The sequence below is a fragment of the Leptosomus discolor genome, chromosome 12 (genome assembly GCF_034619465.1).
Source record: "Leptosomus discolor isolate bLepDis1 chromosome 12, bLepDis1.hap2, whole genome shotgun sequence".
Taxonomy (NCBI): domain Eukaryota; kingdom Metazoa; phylum Chordata; class Aves; order Leptosomiformes; family Leptosomidae; genus Leptosomus; species Leptosomus discolor.
The window spans coordinates 572,521-591,325 of record NC_141402.1 but is presented as its reverse complement, the minus strand read 5'-3'; the positions used below and the strand labels follow the sequence as shown (position 1 = coordinate 591,325).

General features: G+C 54.0%; 1 protein-coding gene across 1 annotated transcript in view; it reads left to right on the top strand.

The window, feature by feature from the left end:
• Positions 1-18,805, top strand: part of IGHMBP2 (immunoglobulin mu DNA binding protein 2) — a 42,417-nt gene that overhangs the window by 18,761 nt on the left and 4,851 nt on the right. Inside the window, exons 9-12 of the mRNA XM_086472067.1 lie at positions 9,650-9,832; positions 14,274-14,392; positions 16,570-16,664; positions 17,017-17,140. Of these exons, the coding sequence (XP_086328193.1) occupies positions 9,650-9,832; positions 14,274-14,392; positions 16,570-16,664; positions 17,017-17,140 (521 nt within the window). The remainder of the gene's footprint in view (positions 1-9,649; positions 9,833-14,273; positions 14,393-16,569; positions 16,665-17,016; positions 17,141-18,805) is intronic.

Sequence of the window (18,805 nt, the reverse complement as noted above, 5' to 3'; positions counted from 1 at the left end):
CATCATGGAAACAGCTCTGCTCAGAAAGCCTTTGCGGGGACCCCCCCGTCACTGCCGTGGCCTCTGCGCAAGGGGCAGGTTCTGCCGAGATAAACCGCAGGGAATCAGGGTCGTGTCCCGGGTGGTGCTGCTGGGGGATGGACAGTCGCTTTCTGTGTGCTGCTGCATCCTTCCGTCGCCGCCTGGAACACGCCCCGGCTCCAAAGAGCTCGGTGCGCTGAGCTCGTGTTGTTTGCTTTGGGCTCTCTCTGGCGAGAAGAGGTCCTTCCTCTGGGCGCTGCTGTTGGGCGGCTCACAGTTGTGTGTATTATGGCAGATGTTGTTCCTGAGAGACGTGTCACCAGCAGAGATAGTTTTTCAATTCCTCTTGCTTAGCAGCACTGTGTTTGAATTCTGCGTTTTCTCTCTGTTATGCAAAGTAATTTTCAGAGTGGTTAGGAAAGTTGTTCAAAACCCAGTTTAGAACAGTCTCACCGGCCATTCAGACTAGTGAAACGGTAAGCAAACAGGACGTGAACAAAACAGACACACAAATTCTGATTTCACTGACCAGTATTTATAGATCAACTTTTAAATGTTTGTTTCTAAGAAAGGTGATCTGTTTTTTTACATGAGGTTTCCTTGTGCCTGCCGAGAAGGGTGGCCTGGTTTACCTCCTCTTTGCTGACTGCAGGCTCTGTAGAGTGAATTCAGGCTCATACTCAGTTTAATCTGAGCCTTCTCTTCCCTTTATTAAATTCTGCTTCTGTGGTTCCACATTTATGTATTTAACGTATTAATGTGGGAGCTGGCTCACCGAGAGGCTGCGTTATCTCACGCACCACAGTGATTATGAAACCTCACAATACCTACAACAGTTGTATTAAGAACAATTAGTTCGTGGAAAAGCTCTGAGGGTAGTGTAAATTGCCTGTGCTTCGAGGGGGCTACTGCAGGTAGTACTGGGGAGCCTTTGGGCAGTTTAAACGATCACTGTGCGCATGTTTGTCTGGTTCTGGAGCTGGAATTACTGAACCGTCGCTGTGCAGCAGCAGAGACATAGGGCTGGCTGCGTGAATTTTCTCTCCTGCGTCCAAAAAATAATGAGCAAGATCCATATCTATAATCTCACTTGGATTTTGAACAAGGGAAATGAAAATTCCAAGGGAGGCAGCGGCTCGCAGCAGGTGACTAAGAAATGCTGCAAATAACGTTGAGGCGCTGCGTCATCTTCTCGTTTCACCGCTACCAGCTGCCCAAATGCTTGTTGTTTTGCAGACCTTGGCAGGTGATAAGCACACTCCTCCCCCGTCTGGTGGAGGATCTAGGCTGGTGAACTGCAGAAAGCCCATCCAGAGCCCCCTGCCCTCCTGGTCTCGCTGTTGGTCTGCTGGGAGTTTGCAGGCTGTGTCTCTGTGCCTAGGTTTTCCCCGTCTGTAAATCGGGAATAAATCATTTTACCTCGACGCAGAAGCCAAATGGCTAGCCAAGGGTGGGGAGCTGGAGAGAGGCTGTAACCTGTGCCGAGACAACAGATTTGTTAGCCTGGCGTGGGAAGAAGCAGTCAGGGGCTAGTTGGGGGCTAGAGCCTCACTTGCTTGCATTAGCAGGGAATTGGTTTAATCTGGAGTCAGATAATGAAATTATTCCCAGTAGAGAAGAGCTCCTTGCCTGATGTGCAAGGTGCTTTTTGGAGGAAGTGTCCGGTTACTAGCAAGAAGAAATTTGCAGTTTGGTCCTTCTAATTTCAGGGTTATTGTTCTTTTCTTTAAGTGATGCATAAGGCTCATCTCCACCAGAGAGACAGTGTCGTAGCTGCGTAATGCCCCAGTCTTCGTGCTGTCCTCAGCCAGCAGGATTCATCTCAGCTGCCATTCTGAGCAGTGGCACTGGTTTGAGTTTTCACCCCTCTCTCTGCTTGTGCGAGCTGTTCCACACTACGCACAAACAGAAGGAGGGAGTTGGGTGCCCTTCCTCCGCGTACGCTTCTGGCGGTGGAAGCGCGCGTGTTCGTATCTCAGGCTCCTGCCACAGCAACGCTGATTGCCAAGACCAGAAGCTTTAGGTGGATGAAAAGACTCCCCAGACAGTCACTGGGGTCCAAGGCGGCAGCTACGTGCTAGTGAGGCAGAAAGGGCTGCCCAGCCCCGGGAACAGAGCCTGCGGACTTATTTTTCCCAGGACAGTCAGATTAGGGGCAAAACATAGTAGAAATCCCAACTCGTACTGTGGGTGAACAGGACTAACACTCAACTGTTGTCGGTTTTGGCCCCTCTTTGAATTGAAGCAGGTTTTCTTCAGAAGAGCTCCAAAAACATGATACCGCTGCCCAGCTGCTTTCTTCTGCTCTGTCGTGATGGCTGCTGCCAGGAGCCTTTGCTGGTGCTCCTTGTGGAGTCAACGGCAAAAAAGCGCCTCGTTGGTAGGACCTGTCTGCTGCAGAGCTCCTGGATCTCCTCCCAGTCCTGCTTGAGAAGCTGGGCTTTTCTCTCCCTCAGTTCTGAGTTCGTTTGCAGTGGGAAGCCGCCCCTGGTTTGCAGCTCTCCGGTGGTCACAGGTGATCCTAATGCGCTCCGTCAGAAACACTGGTTTGCTCCTTAGGTCCTGTGGGTGTGACGTGGACCAAGGTTTTTGCCCTTGCTGTTCCCATTGTCTTTCTTTAGAAAGAGCCTGACAGTTTTGGTGTGTTTTTTGCATGTTTTCTTCCTGTGTTTTTAAAACCCCAGCTGCACAAAGAACTGGTCTTTATGAAATGAAGACAGAGTGTGGGTAGAGGTCAGATGTTTTGGCTCTCCAGCCTCGGCAGGGCTACCCACTGTGCAGGGAAGTCAGTTGTTAGGTCAGCTCCCATCCCCTGGGGGGTAATCCTTTTTGGACAAGAAACCTTCGGGATGTTTAAACACTGTGTCACTCTCTGCCCTTCCTAAAGTTCAATAGATTTAAAATTAAACAGAGCAGAGAGAATGTGTGTCTGAATCAGCAGTGTTGACAGATTTGTATCTTGGCCTGGCTTACCAGTAAATTATGATCTGAAAAACTTGCTACATTAAACAAAATTACCGCTCAAGGCATCAGCAGGTCCACGACCCTGGCGCTGGTCAGACAAGACACCAGTCACCGGAGCTCCGCCTCGCAGACAGTTGCCTTTTGGAAGATAAAGTGCAAAAAGCCGAGCTGACTTCAGCTTACGGGGAAGAATGATGGGCTGAGCTCTCAAATGCTGCCGCTCCCCAGGCAAGTCTCTGCTTTAGCCCAAAAGGCAAAGCTGCTGCGATGGTGCTGCCTGCGCCAGCCGGGCCTCTCGGTTCCCCGAGTAACTCTTGGAGCCTGTTAGTGAACGTGCAGCAAATCCATCAAGGTGTGGAAGTCTGGGAGAACTCCAACTGCATCGACATAAATAACAAAGCAGAGACCTGAGTTTGTTCCTGCCCTGCCCGCAGGGGAAAGCCGTTGTACGAACTCAACCAGAGTAGTGGCTACAAGAGAAGCCACACAGGAGGGAACCAGAGAAAACCCAGCTCTCTGTTTGTCACTAGGTTAGTTTAGCACTGGGAAACTCCTGCTGTGTGAGGCACAGTGGTATGTCATGAGAGACAGTGTGGGAAGAAGGGTTACTCTCCCCATGTCATCCCATGTCACACAGGAATCCTGTGGTGGCTGCTAGGACTGAGCGAGGTGTCTTGAACCCCAGCCTGGCGTTTGTCTGCGGTTCCATCTCCCCTGCCTTTCCCCTCACCTCTGAAGGCTGACATCTTGTTAAGTAAAATGATTCAAGATCGGGTATTTGCAGGCTTTGCCCGTTGCTCAGGTGGCTGACTCTCAGAAGACTGAGAATGCAGGGAAACAAGTGGAAAATAAAGCGGTTTGAGCTATTTGTGCTTTACCTTTCATCTCGGTGGGAGCTCTGGGTAGCAGCCACCCGGTGCAGACGGGCCCACTGGTGGGTGTTAACTGTACCTGCAGAAACGAGAGCGGGTGCTCATGGGGCAGGCGCTGATCTGGACTCTTCCTCTCCAGTCCTCACCTCTGTTTGGGGATAGCAAAGTTTCTTTCTCTTCTTTCCCACAACTCTGCTGGCTCTGTGGTGCAGAGGGCTCCTGGACTGCGAAGGGTTTAAGCAGCACAACGCGGAGTATTTGTCCTGCGGAAAATACCTGGGGTGACACGTGTTGCCCTGGCAGGAAGCAAAGCTGCCCGATGCTGAAAGGAAAGAGTTTCTCTCCCTCAAGCTCTGCTGTGGTCTAGTGAAACCCCCCGGCCAGCCGGTGGTGGAGAAGACGTGCAGTGAGGTCCAGCTGGAGCAGCTCATGGTTCAGCCTCCTAATTAACTGCAAAAGCTAACAAACTTTGATCAATTAGAACAACCTATTTTGAGAAATCCAATTACTTTTCAGATAAACGCCTTTAAAAATTATTAGCTCTTTCCCTTACAGGTCTGAACTCTGCCCTTGTTCTGAACTGGTGCCCAAGTGAAAGCGCTGGCTGGACGGCAGGAGGCGGGTAGCACAGCTTTGCTCTTTCCAGCCCGTTCCCCTGCGCGGAGCAAACCAAGCAGACGCGGGAGAGCACCGCTTCGTGCGTTTCGCAGTCCCTGCAGGCTGCGAGATGCCACACAAAGGCAGCGTCCTTCTTCCTCCATCTTGTTAGGTATTCCCAGAGATCTAATTAAGGCACCGAATCACCTGCCATCTCCTCTTTGGCTAATGGAGGACGATGAGCTATTTCCAGGGATGACTCATGCAGAGGACTCAAACCCTTCCACCCACCTTCCCCTTCTCCATTGAAGACAGCAGACCTGGAGTGGGTGGACTCCTATTTTCAGGGCCTCAGCGAAGGGTCTAAAGTTAGCGGGATGGATCTGGGCTGACAGGAGGCTCGTCTGGTGCTACGGTACGTGAAGTCAGTCCTGCTTGGGCAGGAAGGCTCAGTTCAACAGGAATACCTTGATGCTTTGTGGGAGCCGTACCGCAAGCGGGGTCCGACAGCTGGGCTTCCACACAGCACGTGCTCAGCGCGGGGAGCCGGGCCCTGTCTGCTGTACCTGCCTTCCTGTCACCTGCGTCCTCCCCCCTGGATTTCAGCGTTGATCAGTTTTTAGCATCAGGGGTTTCTCCACTTGAGGCTAAGGGAGTGCTGGTGGCGAGTCTGGAGGGCGCTCCTCTGCCTTGCTTTTTGACATACCTGGAGTTATCTCAGGATGCAGAGGGCATCCCCACACACCTTACAGTACCTTCACCTACATCTTGTCCGTGTTGGACGTGTTTCTTCTGAAAGACCTCCCAGCGATGGCAAATGCCGGTCCCACGCTGTTCCCCTCTCGGCAGCCCGCTCCAGAGCTCATGGACATCAGCTTCAAGCCTTCTGCTGGGTTTTGACCTGGTCCCAGGGGGCATCTCAGTGCCAGGACACTTTCTGCTGTCTGACAGGAACGTTTGTTTTCCTTGTTTTCGTTTTAGTCCTTATTCCCTCCTTTTCCGACATCCTAATTAATTTGTCTCCACATCATGGCTTTGATTTATTAATTTGTTTTTACACCCTTCAGATATCTGCAGATACTTGTCAGACCTCTTGCTCTCAGCTAGTTTCTTAGACAAGCACAGGAATATTTTGCAGTCTTGTTTGTTAGCAGTCAGTCTGGACGTCTTCACCATCCCAAATCCACGTGCTGGTCCTCTGTGCTCAACACTTTGGTGTTTTGCACGTCAGGTCCAAATGGATTTGCTGTTGCTTTGCCGCTGAAGAGCAAGTGTCAGGCCTTGGTTTTCTTTGGTAGCCTCCACAGCTGGAAGGAGCAAGCTACCCTCCTCCATCATATTTGTAAGGATTAAAAAAAAAAAATCTACCATATCCAGAGAAAGGGGGAGTTCTGCACAGCCTCACTTTCTGCTGCTTTACCTGTTCGTGAAACCTCTTGAACCTACACCAGGGTAGAAAAGCCCAGGGCACAGAGCAAGGGACAGCTGACACTGCGTGGCCACAGCAGCCTCAGCCTGCTTTTGCCATCCAACAGCTTAATGCCGAGCTCTTGAGGTAGGGAAACACAGCGACATCCTTCTCCAGACTTTGCTGTCCGAATCCAGTGGGGTTCAGTGGAGATCGGAGTCACACCAACGTCTCCTGCCTCTTCGGGAGGAGACCTGCTATCCAGAGGATGAATGAGAAAAGCTGTGACGTGACTGAGGGCACAGCTCCATCCCTACATGGAAGCACTTCCCTTTTGTTCCCCTTAGTAATGATCATTCTTGACACCACCTCACGCCCAGCCCGTAAAGGCCATGTCACGCCAGGGTGGGCACAAAAGCCTTTGAAATCCCTGGTTCCACTTGGCTACAGCTGTCACCGTTAATGTGCAGCATTTCTTCCGAGAGCCGGGGGAGGAAGCCTTGCCTGGAGGAGCAGCAGGGCCTCATCCTCCCTCCCTGGGCCTATCCTGGCAGCCTCCCTGCCCCCAGAAGGTGCATTCGAGCAAAGTACAGCCTTTTCCTCTGTGTGAAGCAAGGTGAAACCAGGTTAGCAGCAAATACGGGCTGCTGTGGGCTTATTCCAGTAATTTTAGCTTTCCTGGCTTTCCTTTAGGCAATTTAAAGTAAATACTCCTGAGCATCAGATGCGTGATTCTGTCTGTCCAACCTCCTACCTCAATTTAATTTCTCTAAAGCAACTGATGCTTAAAAAAACCCTTTTGCTCGGTGCTCTTATGATTTTGTTGGCATAGAAATCGACCATTGCAGGAATTAATTGAGCAGTAAAATAATAGGAAATTTGTTAACAGGTGAAATATTCTCAAGCAGTTGAATTACCCTCATTATTAATGCAACATATAACCTCATGTAGATCCCTGCAGTGGGAACTGGGCTGTTAGTGTATAGGAGAGCACCATTTCTAAGGCTTGCTGTGAGGTTTAATGCCTCCCCCATGCTTTACTGGAGATCATTACAAGAAACGCTTCAGAATATTCGCTGTTAAAAAGCACCGGGGTTTTCCTGACGATTCTGCATCAAAATCAGTTTTAGGCTTGCTCTCAGATTTGCACAAATTTGTGAGCCAGGGGAGGGGAGTGAAGGGCAAAAGCAAACCGGAGGTACCTTTGGGTGGTAAGGGGCCGCTGAGCCTGCTGCATCCCTTTAAGGCTTGGAGAGCATCTTGTTTTGGTGTCCTCCCTTCCCACCTGAGCAGCCTGATGTGACTTACACAGCCGGCGTCTGGCAGCAGCAAAGGCCGGGAGCGGTGTCATCGTCACCAGGACGCAGTCCCGTGGGGTCTGCGCACACTGGGCAGAGCCGAGGGCTGGTACTGGGGTTCATCCGCAGCTCCAGCAAGCTATGAACCAGGTCTGGGTCCGTCCGGGGGGTCCCTTCAGGAGTTGGGCTGGCAACAAAGCCGTGACATGGGTCCAGGATCCATCTAGAAGATACAGCAAGAGACGGGATCGAAGTGACCTGCAACATAGATCCAAGGTCCGTAGGTGCCTCCAGCCGGGAGACAGAGCTCAGACACGACTCAGGCAGGGAGAGAAGGGCCAGTGCTGAGCTTGAGCGGGGGCCGTGGGCAGGGGGTGTGGGTGCCAGGCGAGGCTGGTCAGGGCAGTTAAAGCCTCCTGGTGCCCTCTTGGCCCCAGATCTCCTGTGGGTGGCTCAGTGTGTGACCTGCTTTGCCGTTAGCCTGTCCGGAGGAGAAGGCCAGTGGAAGGAACCAGAAGCATTTTTATCTTGGTGACAGCGGTCCCGCTCTAGGCAAAGGCCAAGCGAGAGGTGGGCTCTGAATCCCCGTATTCCCCGCTCGGGCGGGAGGAAGGGCCGTTCCTACGGGAAAGGCTATTTCAGGCGGGTGCTGGCACCCGAGCGCAGACAGCTCTCCCTACTAAGGCCGCTCCCTCTCCTCCTTGCCCAGGGGATCCGCGCCATGGCAGTAGCAGTGCTGGGGCTGGGAAGCTGTGGAGGCTTCCCGGCCGGCCTCGGCGCGGCTCCTGATCAGCAGCGAGACGCACAGCACAGCTGGAAACCTCCGTGGCGTACGGCGCGGTTCCTGATTGCCAACCCGCCTGTCCTCCTCCTGGCTTCTGCGCCTCTCCGTGGTGTTTGAGCTCGTTGGTGTCACGGCAGCCTTTGGAAAAGCAGCGCCGTCTCCTGCAGTTGTGGCCATCCAGAGTTTGTGACCTGGTTTTGCCCCGTGGGCTGCATTCTGTGCTTCAGCAAGGAGGGCTAATGAGACTCGACTTCGCAGAAAGATCTACCCTCAATTTTCTTTTCTGCAGTTTTAATGAATTTGCAGCCTCTTGTTGTGTTTACCGAGTGCAGTGTTGTTAACACGACGGGGCTGGGCAGTACACTGAACAAGACACTCGCTGTGGTGCCACGTAGTAATGCAAGGCTTCCCACGGCAGTAATTGGATGCGTGCTGTGCCCCTTGGCCTTGATGGAAATAATTTTCCCAAACTGTTCTCTATCGTCATTTCATCATCCCTGCGCTTGTTCATTGTGTTCTGGGAGCGACCAGAACCCCTCGCCATGAACCACAGTACTGTACCAGGCGCTGGATGCACAGCGTGAAAAAGCTCTTTATGCTCTGAAATGCTCCAAACACAAAATCGAAGCACAACGGCTCTTGTCCTTCGCCCCAGACGGTACCGCTAGGCAGTGGTCCTAACAAACCCTCTCTGCACGGCGAAGAGAAAGCAATTAGGCTCCTGAAAGGCTTATTTCATTAGGAGCTTTATTAATTTATGTCACAGATATAAGCACAGGACCTTTGCCAGCAGTGATGGAGTGTTGGTTTTCTTAATGGGCAATAAAGCAATAAGCGCTGAAACGCATTAAAACGTTCGTCTGGGGTGAGCGGCCAAGGAGCAGTGAGAACGCCTGAGCGGCGAGCGTCTGGATGAAGCATTAGCGAGGTCTGGCTGTGTTGACATCAGGTGTTTCAAGACGTGGGGTCGAGCTCTGCTGCTAACGCATGGGGTGATTCCAGCGCCGTTGCTGAGCTTGCGGTAACGCGAGTGTAACGTTGCGCTGACGGACGCAGTGTCTGGAGCTGGTCGTGAGCGGTGTGACTGAGGGTGTTGGTGGGATGAGCTTACAGGGGAAGAGGCTTTTGTTCTGGAGCCGTTTCCCCAAGTAGACACCTTGGGCATCCTCGCTCATCTTCTTCCAGCCGCACTGAGCAGATCTGGGTGGGAGAAGTGCCTGCCGCCGGCAGGGGTAGCCGGTACCAGCGGCATCTCTTGCAGTACAGTGGCGTTTCCCCGCGGGACAGGGAAGCAGGCGCCTCTCCACCCTGACGTGTTCAAGCTGACCCGCTCTCCGTGCAAGGCAGAAGCCTGTCCCTGGGGGTCTTCACCCTGTTGGGGAGCCTACGCTGAAAGGTAGCGCTTGGGACCCTGCAGCCTTCTCCTGCTCCCGTTCCACCGCCTGCTGGTCCCCAAGCGACACGGAGTAGGGAAGCGAGGGAGGCGACGCCGTCCCAGCAAAGCTGGGGGCTCAGCAGGCCCAGAGGGGGCTCAGCAGGCCCAGAGTAGGTATTGCGGGTGTCCAGTTCCAGCCGCAGCGCTGCCGAGGCTGCACCTGCAGCGAGGCGCTGGCCGGGCCTTTGGGCCGCGGAGGGGCGCGGCTGGGCCGTAGCTCGTCCCTTCGGAACACCCAGGCTCCGCTTCTGACTCGCTCTTCCCACGCAGGGCTGCTGCCAAGGGCCTTGCACTCAGCTTGATGGAGCGTCTCGTCGAGAGGTACGGGGAGAAGACTGTGAAGATGCTGACGGTGCAGTACCGGATGCACGAGGCCATCATGCAGTGGGCTTCCTCGGAGCTGTACGGCGGCCGGCTCACTGCTCACCCGTCGGTAGCCCAGCGTTTGCTCAGGTGAGTGACTTGCTCTTGGCTGGTACATGAGCCGAGATGTCTTTTTCATCCCACTGCACGCAGCGTCCATCCTTTGCTGCGATGGAGTTTTCCGTTCCTCCTGGCCCTGCGATAGCGTTGCTGTTTCCTCCTTTGTTTCATCGAGGAACCGTTAATGGCAGGGGGTTGTCCTTTTACCGGTGTCACAAGAAGTCACGCAGAGTTACCTTCTCTTTCCTTCTTTGGTATGATAAGCAGCAACAGAACATCCCCGTGCATCTGGTGAGTCCACCTGAAGGCCGGGCCTGCGGTGGGCCTACCCCCAGCACTGGGTCTCTCCCTCAGGCTCTCACCGAGGGCAGCCTTCCACGTGCCCACCTGACTGAGGGCCAGCGTGGTCCCAACATCAACATCAGAAAGCAAAGCAAGATTCCCTTGGCGGCCCGGGTAGTTGTCCTGCCAGGACAGCACCTGAGGCGGGTCTGATGGCATCAGATCCGTTCCTTGTCTGCAGTGTTTTTCCCTTTCTTTGGTAATTTAATGGATTTCATTTCCATTTCATCCTGGGACAGGCAGTTGTTTGCCAACACACGCTGTGACTGTCAATAATTGGTGCTTTTTAAAATTGCAGTCAGTGCAGTTCTGGGAGGTGGATGGGAAAACATTAATTCTCTCTGTTGGACTTGGAGAAGCAGAAAATACCACAGCGCTTGTCTGCATGGAGCTACTGTGGGTTTAGCAATGCTTTTTTTTAAAATGCAAATATTTAGGAGTCAGAGAAACTGATGTTCCTCTAGAATCTCTGCATTTCGTAGCAGATCCGGATTAGGACAGAGATAGCTGGAGAGGCCATTTTATCGTAGTTGTTTCAAAATAATCTTCCTTGTGAACAGCGTGAGTACTGCCTGGATGGGAAGAGCAGGCTGGGCGTTCGAGACGGCCGCGGCGCCCTCACTGACGTCCGCTGCAGTCAGCGGGGGGTTCTGCCCCTGTCAGCACGCTCCGCGTTAAGGCTCCAGGGCCGTCGGGCCTTCGGCTCAGCTGCCACCAGTGAAGCTACGCTGCCTGCCGTCCTGGTTGATACGCGTCTGTGTATACGTGTGTGATTTCGTGGGTGCCTGCGGCGGGTTCTGCAGGTGAGAGGAGGCAGGGCTGGTCCGTCGGTGCCGGCGGGAGCTCAGCTGAGCTGGCCGGGACTCATTCAGCGGTGATTGAGCCGTAGAGATGTAATTACAGGACTGGGGCTGTACAAAACCCTCTTCTTGGTTGTTCTTGTTCCTTGCCATACTTGTTTTTCCATTTAACTCTGGAAATTAAAAATAGCAACTGGTGAAGAACCCCAGGCAAAATGGCTTGAAACCATTAAAATAGGAAACCAACTGAAGAGTTGAAGTTAGGCGACGTTGTTATTCTGATGAGCTGGTTTATTTTTGTAGCTGATGAAGGAGTGGATGTTTTTCTTTCCAGTCCCCAGTGCGGCTCAGTCCCCTGCTCAGGGCCCTTCCCTGCAGACGCTGGTTTCTAAACTCATAATCAAACCTGTCAGTCCGCAGCCCTACTGACACACCGCATGAATGCAGCAATCCTCGGGTCAGGCACTGGACCGTGTAAAGTTTCTGTGCTTCTGTAGAAGACCAGGTAATGCAGGGGCTGAGTATTGGACCGTGGTCTTCTCCTGTGCAGGTTGCTAGTACCAATTCCTTCATGGTATTTGAAGCACAAAGATTGGTCTTTGGAAAAAGAAGTGCAGCTCTGCGCTGAACGACTTCATATTTCTGTACCAGCTTTTCCTCTGACATTGGAGGCACTCAGGAATGCTTGGTCTGGGATCTGTTAGAGGTTTTGGCAGCACCATCTTTTCTCAAAAAAGGATGCTTTGGTTTCCTGCGGTATCTTTTCAAGGGCAGAGTATTTCCAAGGGAGCAAAACCTTCTTCCTAAATCTCCCTTCCTTCTGCAATGGGTGACAAAGCACATCAGAAACCCCCACACATCTCCAGAATTAAGTCAGGGAGCTGCAAGCAGTATTTTTCACATTCAAAATTTGTGACTCAGTCTGTGAGAAGATGGTTTGAAAGTCACCAGCTGTTTCTGCTGTCAGTTTTTATCCAAGTGCAGCTCAGGTGTCCCTTCCCGTAGCGCTTTTCTCTGGGCTAACACCCCCTCGCTGATGGGGAGCAGGGGGAACCCCCGAGTCGTGCGAGACCTGGGAGATGCTGGGAAGCCAGAACGCCCCTCGGCTGCGATGTGCAGCTCGCCCGGCTGGGATCAGCCCCTCCCAGAGAGGCACAGGGTGCCTGGATGCCCCAGGGCAGGGTGTTGGGCCTGAATCCAGTGTCTGGCTGCAAGGACGACCTGGTTTGTCATCACAGGCCAAGAATTTCCCCAGAAACAAAAATCCATCTCTGCAGCTTGGGCTAGTTGGCAGCAGGTGGGAGAGGTGCCTTTCCCCTTCCTCCTCAAGGGGGAGGAAGGCACCGGACAGCTTTCCTCCAAGGTAGCAGCCAGCTCTGCCGCAGTCTCCCTGCCTTAGAAGAGCGTGAATAATTCTCCCACCTGAAAGATTTATGGAGGTAATTACTCCTCTGAAGCGACATTCCTGGGGTCGGGATTTTCCCTGCCCCTGAGAGATGCTGCAAGGGCTTTCTGTGCAAGTAGGCAAAGAACCGGGATTGTCGACACGGAGAACTTGGCTTTTGCTCCAGGTCTTTTGTCTGCGCAGATGTGGACAGTGGTAGGGCAGTGAGCAGGGCAGGTGTGGGGAGGGGGGGAGCCCGTTGGGTTTGGCATTGCAGAGAGAGGGAGATCAACCTGTCGGACCCTCCCCAGGGGAGGAGACACTCTAGTGGGGAACTGGAGGTGGCCCCATTCTGGAGATCATGGAAAGTGAAGTTGTTTGCTGGTCCCCGTGGTCCTTGGAAATGCGGAAGGTACGTTGTGCCTCTGCGTGAATGAGCCGCTGGGCTGAGGCAGGCGGTCCCAGGGGGAGGGAAGAGCTCTTCCTTTGGGCTCTGCTCTGCGGGGGGACGGGGGAAGGTGCACCCGGGGCTCCTCCGCAGGGCCTTTGGCCCCCCCGCCACAGCTGCACCGGTCCCCGTGCCTTCCCAGCCGTGCGTTACAACAGCCACAGCTTCAGACGGGAGAAAAATGAGTTTCAGTCCAGAGAGGAGACTTCTGTTGTCAATGGAGTGAGTAATGGCCGGAGGCCGCGGGAAGCGAGGGTAGTCGGTGGCATACAAATGCAGAGGAACAGACGTGCAGTGCCAGGCGTTCTGGGAAGGAGCGGCTGCAGCTGGGGGCTTGTCTTGAACTGGAACCTGCCTTAGCTTTCGCTTTGCTGCCTGTCATTTGGAGGTAATCCTCCCTTCTGACGGCTTGCCCGCTGCCTGGTTTATTTGCAGGCTCTCCGGAGTCACAGCTCTCCGTGATCTGTACGTGCTGTACAGTAACGTGTCGTTGTTTCAGAGCTCTCCTGCCACCTCCAGGCTTTCCGTTCCTGCCCTCCATCCCCTGTCCTCTTCCTGGGCTGTGAATTCAGCTAGCAACTGCCTTGGGTATTAAAATATGGTTTATTAATCCTCTTTTTGGAATGCAGCAGCTTTAGATGTAGAAATGATGTGAAACCCCAATTCCTCTGTGGTTCCTTGTGCTGCGCTTTCTTCTCTTGCCTGACAGCACTGCTGTCAAATCTCTGGTAGTACTTGAGGCACTCCTTCTCCCTCTCAGCACTGTAAAAACCAGCAAGCAGCTGCCACATCTCCCTAGGTCTACATATCTTTCCTGTTCAAGACCATTTGAGCAAGACACTAACACCCACACGCTGCACCCTTGCCTTGCAACAACGGGGCTGTGTAGCATAGCTGGTGAGAAAGCTCTCGGTGCCGCTGGCTGGCCCCTGTGAGACTCTCCGGGGCAGCTCAGCTCTTGGTTTGCATTTTGGGAAAGCACTGAAGCGTCAGTCCCTCGGTATATGGGGCTTTTCTGAGCAATAACGGCTTTTCTGCTGCAGTTTTCTGGCGTTGCCAAACTCCCCTGAGCCTCTCAGGACTTGCTGTGCCGTTGCGGCTGCTGTGCCGGCGCTGACCCCGGGAAGCCTGGAGCTGGAAGCCGGAGGGCCCCACCAGAGCTGAAGGGCCCTGCTTAGTTGTTGCTCTACACGACGGGCTCTGCGGCAGCGTCAGTGCAGCTGCAAGGGGGGGCAAAGCCTCGGTGGAGCCGGATGGGGGGAACCTCAGTTCTGAGTTTCTGCCGTTCTTCACCGCCTCCAGAGCCAATCTCGCTGCCTTTGCACCCCGCAGGACACCGCTGCTGGTCCGTAGCCTTGTCCCTCGGAAGCAACGTCCAGCTGCGCTTTCCCTCTGTCCTTGCGGTGTTGTTGGGAGGAGTAAGCAACACCACAACTGTCCTCCCTTTGGCATCATTCCAGCGTTGTTAACTGGCCCTTTCCCAAATACCTTGTGCAGGGACCTGCCGGGCGTCGCCTCTACAGAAGAGACCGCCATTCCCTTACTGCTCATCGACACTGCTGGCTGCGGCCTGTTTGAGCTGGAGGTGGAGGATGAACAGTCTAAGGGGAATCCAGGTACCGTCGCTCGGAAAACGGTGTTGGCCAGCATCGGTTGTCTGAGCCCCTCAGCCTCCTGCGGGCTTGGCCGCTGCCCCAGCCGAGCCACATCCCAGAGGTGTCCCCCTCCGGAGCAGGTGGCAGGGGGAAGGTGGGGTCCCCGGGGAGCCTTGCTTATTTGAGAGAGCCTTGCCTCTGTAAATCCTCAAGCTCAGAGAACTCTGCCTCAGAGCGGAGTGGCCACAGGGCCACGATGACAGTGTGCAGCTTGTTCCCTCACAGAGACATTTCTCCAGGCTGCGGACTGGGGCCGGGTGGAGGATCCCTGTGACAGATGCGCTGCACAAGCTGGCGGGGCAGACAGCGGCAGGCAGAGCACAAGCCTGTTTCAGGGAGGCTGTAGATACGGCTCAGAGTTGCCTCCCAGTCTCCTCTCATGAAGTCCTGCAGGGCTCTTCTCCGTGAACTTCCTTAAGATGCTGAGTCTCCTGTTGTTTTCTGGAGTGAAAAATAGGTTTCATTGTGGAGATTGAGCGTAAGGTCAGGCCCTGCAGCCGTTCTAATAACGCGGCGGAACTCGGAAAACGGTGCTGCTGCCTCCTTTGCGCGCTCCCTTCCCCAGCAGGGCCGGGGGGTGTGAGTTGCCGTTCCGGGATGCTGCTCGTGCTCCTCTAGATTCCGTCTGGCGACTCCACACCTGCCGGCTGGCTCTGAAGAGGCTCACAGAGGGCCTTTGCCAGGAGGTGTTACACGTGGGCTGTCAAAAATCTGGTGCTTCAGTTGGCAATCCACAGATCCCAGCTTGTCAGGGAGACAGCTCTCCTAAAAGCGTTCGGGAGAGCTCTTAGCCCAGCAGGATTGCTGGGAGGGCCCAGTGAGCCTGGGCGGTGGGGAAGGGGAGACTCTTCTTTCGGGGCCACCTTTTCCCCTAGATTGTCAATTCGCTGCCCAGGCTGGCTCGGCGGTGCCTGGAGGGGGCCGATCCCGGCGGGGGTGCCTGTGCCCGGCCGCCTCACCCACGGCCCCCCCGCCTGCCCGGCTGCTGCTCGCGCTTTTGCTGAGGCGCCTTTCCCGGTGGCCAAGCCACAGGCTTTTCTAGCCATCGCTCTCACGTGGCCAAAGAGCTTGTTTGGCAACGGGGCTGCCTGCTTCAGGGATTCGTTTGTTTTCCTCTCTGCTCGCCAGTGCAGATCTCATGCCAGCAACAGATTTCTGAGGCTTCAAGTCCCTCCCTGGCAAGACAGGGAAGATGGACTGTAAAACACAAGGACAGTTTTTACCAGTTCAAGTATCTTTTGCCTTCTTTTATTGGAAAACCCACCAGCATTTAAGGGCCTCTCATTTTTCTGTACACCAGTCCCCGTGGCCCTGCTGAACAGAGAAAGGCTCTCATCCCCAAAAGGAGAGCCAAAACCACTTATTTAAGATAACTCAGGGATTTTGAGCAGGGGAGTAAAAGCACGTCTCCCAGAATTTGGGAGGCAGCCTTTTGGAGCAGCATACTGCAGATTCTTGAGTTTTATGCCTGTGTTTTGCTGCAAAATGAAGGGTAAAGTCAGTCCCGCCAATGAGCCAGTGAAATAGTCCACATTTGTATTTGTCCTCATTAGATCTCTCTGAACCAGCCACCATCCTGAAGAGCCTGTTGTTTGTGGCAGGCTGCCTGCGGTCTCTGGAAGGTCTGAGCATGAAGCTTGTTTATTTGGTCGTGGGGGTTTAGAAAGATGGAGACTTGAAAAAGCAGCATAAAAAGGAAAGGTGGAGTTTTTTCAGTTGCAGCGTGGAGAATTGATTTTTTAGTGAGGTCTAGGATCTCGCTTCAGAAGGAGAATAATCTATTGCCTGGATTACCCTTGATCTCTTGGATTAACACGGGAGGGCCAGAGGAAGCCAAGTGCTGTTCAGAAAACTCTTCTTAAGCTTAAGCTTAAGCGAGCTGGTGACTTGGCAAGGCAAGAAGCAAGCACTGTGCAGCCCTGGGAGGGAGGTTGTGTGGCACGTCCCCATCTAGCCGAGCAAGCCACGCTGGGCATCGTTACCCCCGCTGGACTGCAGGCAGGGCTTTCCCTCCCCTTTCCCTGCTGTTGAAGGGGAGGTGGGCGAATTTCTCCGAGCTGCAGCGTGTCCAAGCTGGCGGCTCCTGCCTCTGCCTGCCAGCCGGGTCCCATCACCGTCCCTTCTGCTTTCTGCCCTAGGGGAGGTGCAGCTGGCCGGGTTGCACATCCAAGCCTTGGTGGAAGCTGGTGTGAAGGCAAGAGACATCGCTGTTGTAGCCCCCTACAACCTCCAGGTGAGGGCTGTCTCCTGGTATCTCCTCTCTCTTTCTGCATGCCCACAGAGCAGATGCACAGAGGTGGATTCAAACCGTGACATCTTCAGGAGTGATACCAGAACGTCCTCAGAGGGACGAAGGTGGGAGCCAGCAGAGCGAAACTGTGTGATCAGCATTTGTGGCCATGGAAGGAAGAGACGTTAGATGGGTGTTTTCCACTCCCAGCCTCAGGAGTCGGCACTTGACCTCCGGGAGATGTGGGCACTCATCCTTATGGGTTTGAGAGGAAGGATCTTTACCAAAGCAGCGCCATTTAAATCCTTTTCACCTTGCACTTTTCTTTACAAGATACCTATTGCGTGTTTTTCAGGTGGACATGCTAAGGGAGCACCTTTGCCACAGGTACCCAGAGCTAGAGATTAAATCAGTTGATGGTTTCCAAGGAAGAGAGAAAGAGGCAGTGATCCTGTCGTTTGTGAGATCCAACAGGAAAGGTAAGAGTGCGCTGCTGGAGAGCTGCTCCATGGGGAATGGGAGAGAAACGGGAACTGTGTGGTTGCTCCAGGGTCGCTTGTCTTGGTGCCGAGTGCTGTGGTTTAATTGCAGTTCTGACGGTCTCTAGCACTTCGCTTTGAATGAATTCACTGGCCAGAACCTTCCTTTTCGGCCTGTTTTTTTTTTCTGATGAATGAATATATTCGCCGTCCTGGTTGCAGAGGAAGCGCCTCTGCCAGGCAGCAGGTAAAAAGGAAGCCAGGACTGCTTAGTTTGAAGGGTTCCTGCCTATTGAGGCCTCAGAAATTATTTGAACCGGGGTCCCAAGAAGGGCACATGTCACATTAGCACCACATTTACTGGAGTGCCAAGCACTTGTCATAGAATCATAGAGCAGTTTCGATTGGAAGAGACCTTCAAGATCATCGAGTCCAACCTCTGTCCCAGCTCTACCAACACCACCAGACCACGTCCCTAAGTACAACATCTACCCGACTCTTAAACAGCTCTGGGGATGGTGATGCCACTGCCTCCCTGGGCAGGCTCTTCCAGTGCCTGACAGCCCTTTCAGTAGAGAAATGCTTCCTAATATCCAGCCTCAACTTCCCACAAACGGTTAAAATTTGGGGGGCTCATTTCTTGGCTTTGGAGCCTATTTTGGGTCACTCCCCTGAAGAAAGCGAGCAGGAGCTGGCATTACAAGTCGTACACAGAAAATGCTTCTTTTCGGAGCAAAATCTAGAGCGGAAAATCGAGTTCTTTCCTATCAGCAGCTGCAGCGAAAGTTAATAGCTGGGCAAAAGCTGCTGCCCTGGAGCCGTCAGGCTCCTTCAGCTGAGCCGTCAACCCCTGCTGAAGGGTTTTGTGGCAGCCAGCTTCAGCGGGAGGGGGCGTGAGTGGGGCCGCTCTGGGAACCAGCTCCCTCCCGTGCGGGGATCCCTGCCCTTTTCAAACCCGCAGCGAGACCATCCCTTGCTGCTGCTGCTGCTGCTGCTGAGGATGAAACGCTGGGTATGTGCCGGGAGTGCTGATGTCTAGGAGGGGGGAAAAGAAAAAAAAGAGGAAAGGATGCGTGGAAGGAGGAGGCTTTTTTTCCTAGAGCAAGAAAAGCAGCATTGCGGGGAGAATGGAGGTGGGGGACAGGACTAAGAATAGTCCTTATGCATGAGTGACTCACCTCGCCTTTGCTCGGTGGGAGCTGGTGTCCTCTGCGAAGGCGCGTGTCCCCCGGCCCCCTTCCCGTGCGCAGCTAGCGGCCAGAGCTCAGACGTGGTGCGGGGATCACTCGCTTTCCTGGGGGCACGAGGCAGCCTCTCGTGGCGTCTGGGCACAGCTCTGGCCTGCCTGGGGCACAAGAGATGTTGTTAGCACCCTGTGAGACCCGCGGGAGAAACCCGTACCCTCTCTCAGCTGCGTTTCTCAGTTCGGAGGAGGCCAGGGACCTCGACCAGCAGCGCCTGTCCCTCTGCAGCCATTCCCGATCCGGCAGAAAACCTTCTTGCCGGATCAGAGGAGCTGGACTTGCCCCTGCAGTCAGGCAAAACCACCACGTCCGAGAAACTGGCAGTGGTTCTGTAAGCTGCAGAGCACGGCGAGGGGGTCGCCCACACCCTGTTCCTCAAAGGCAGCACACAGGAGGCTGCTCAGCCGCGGCCAGGCAAGGC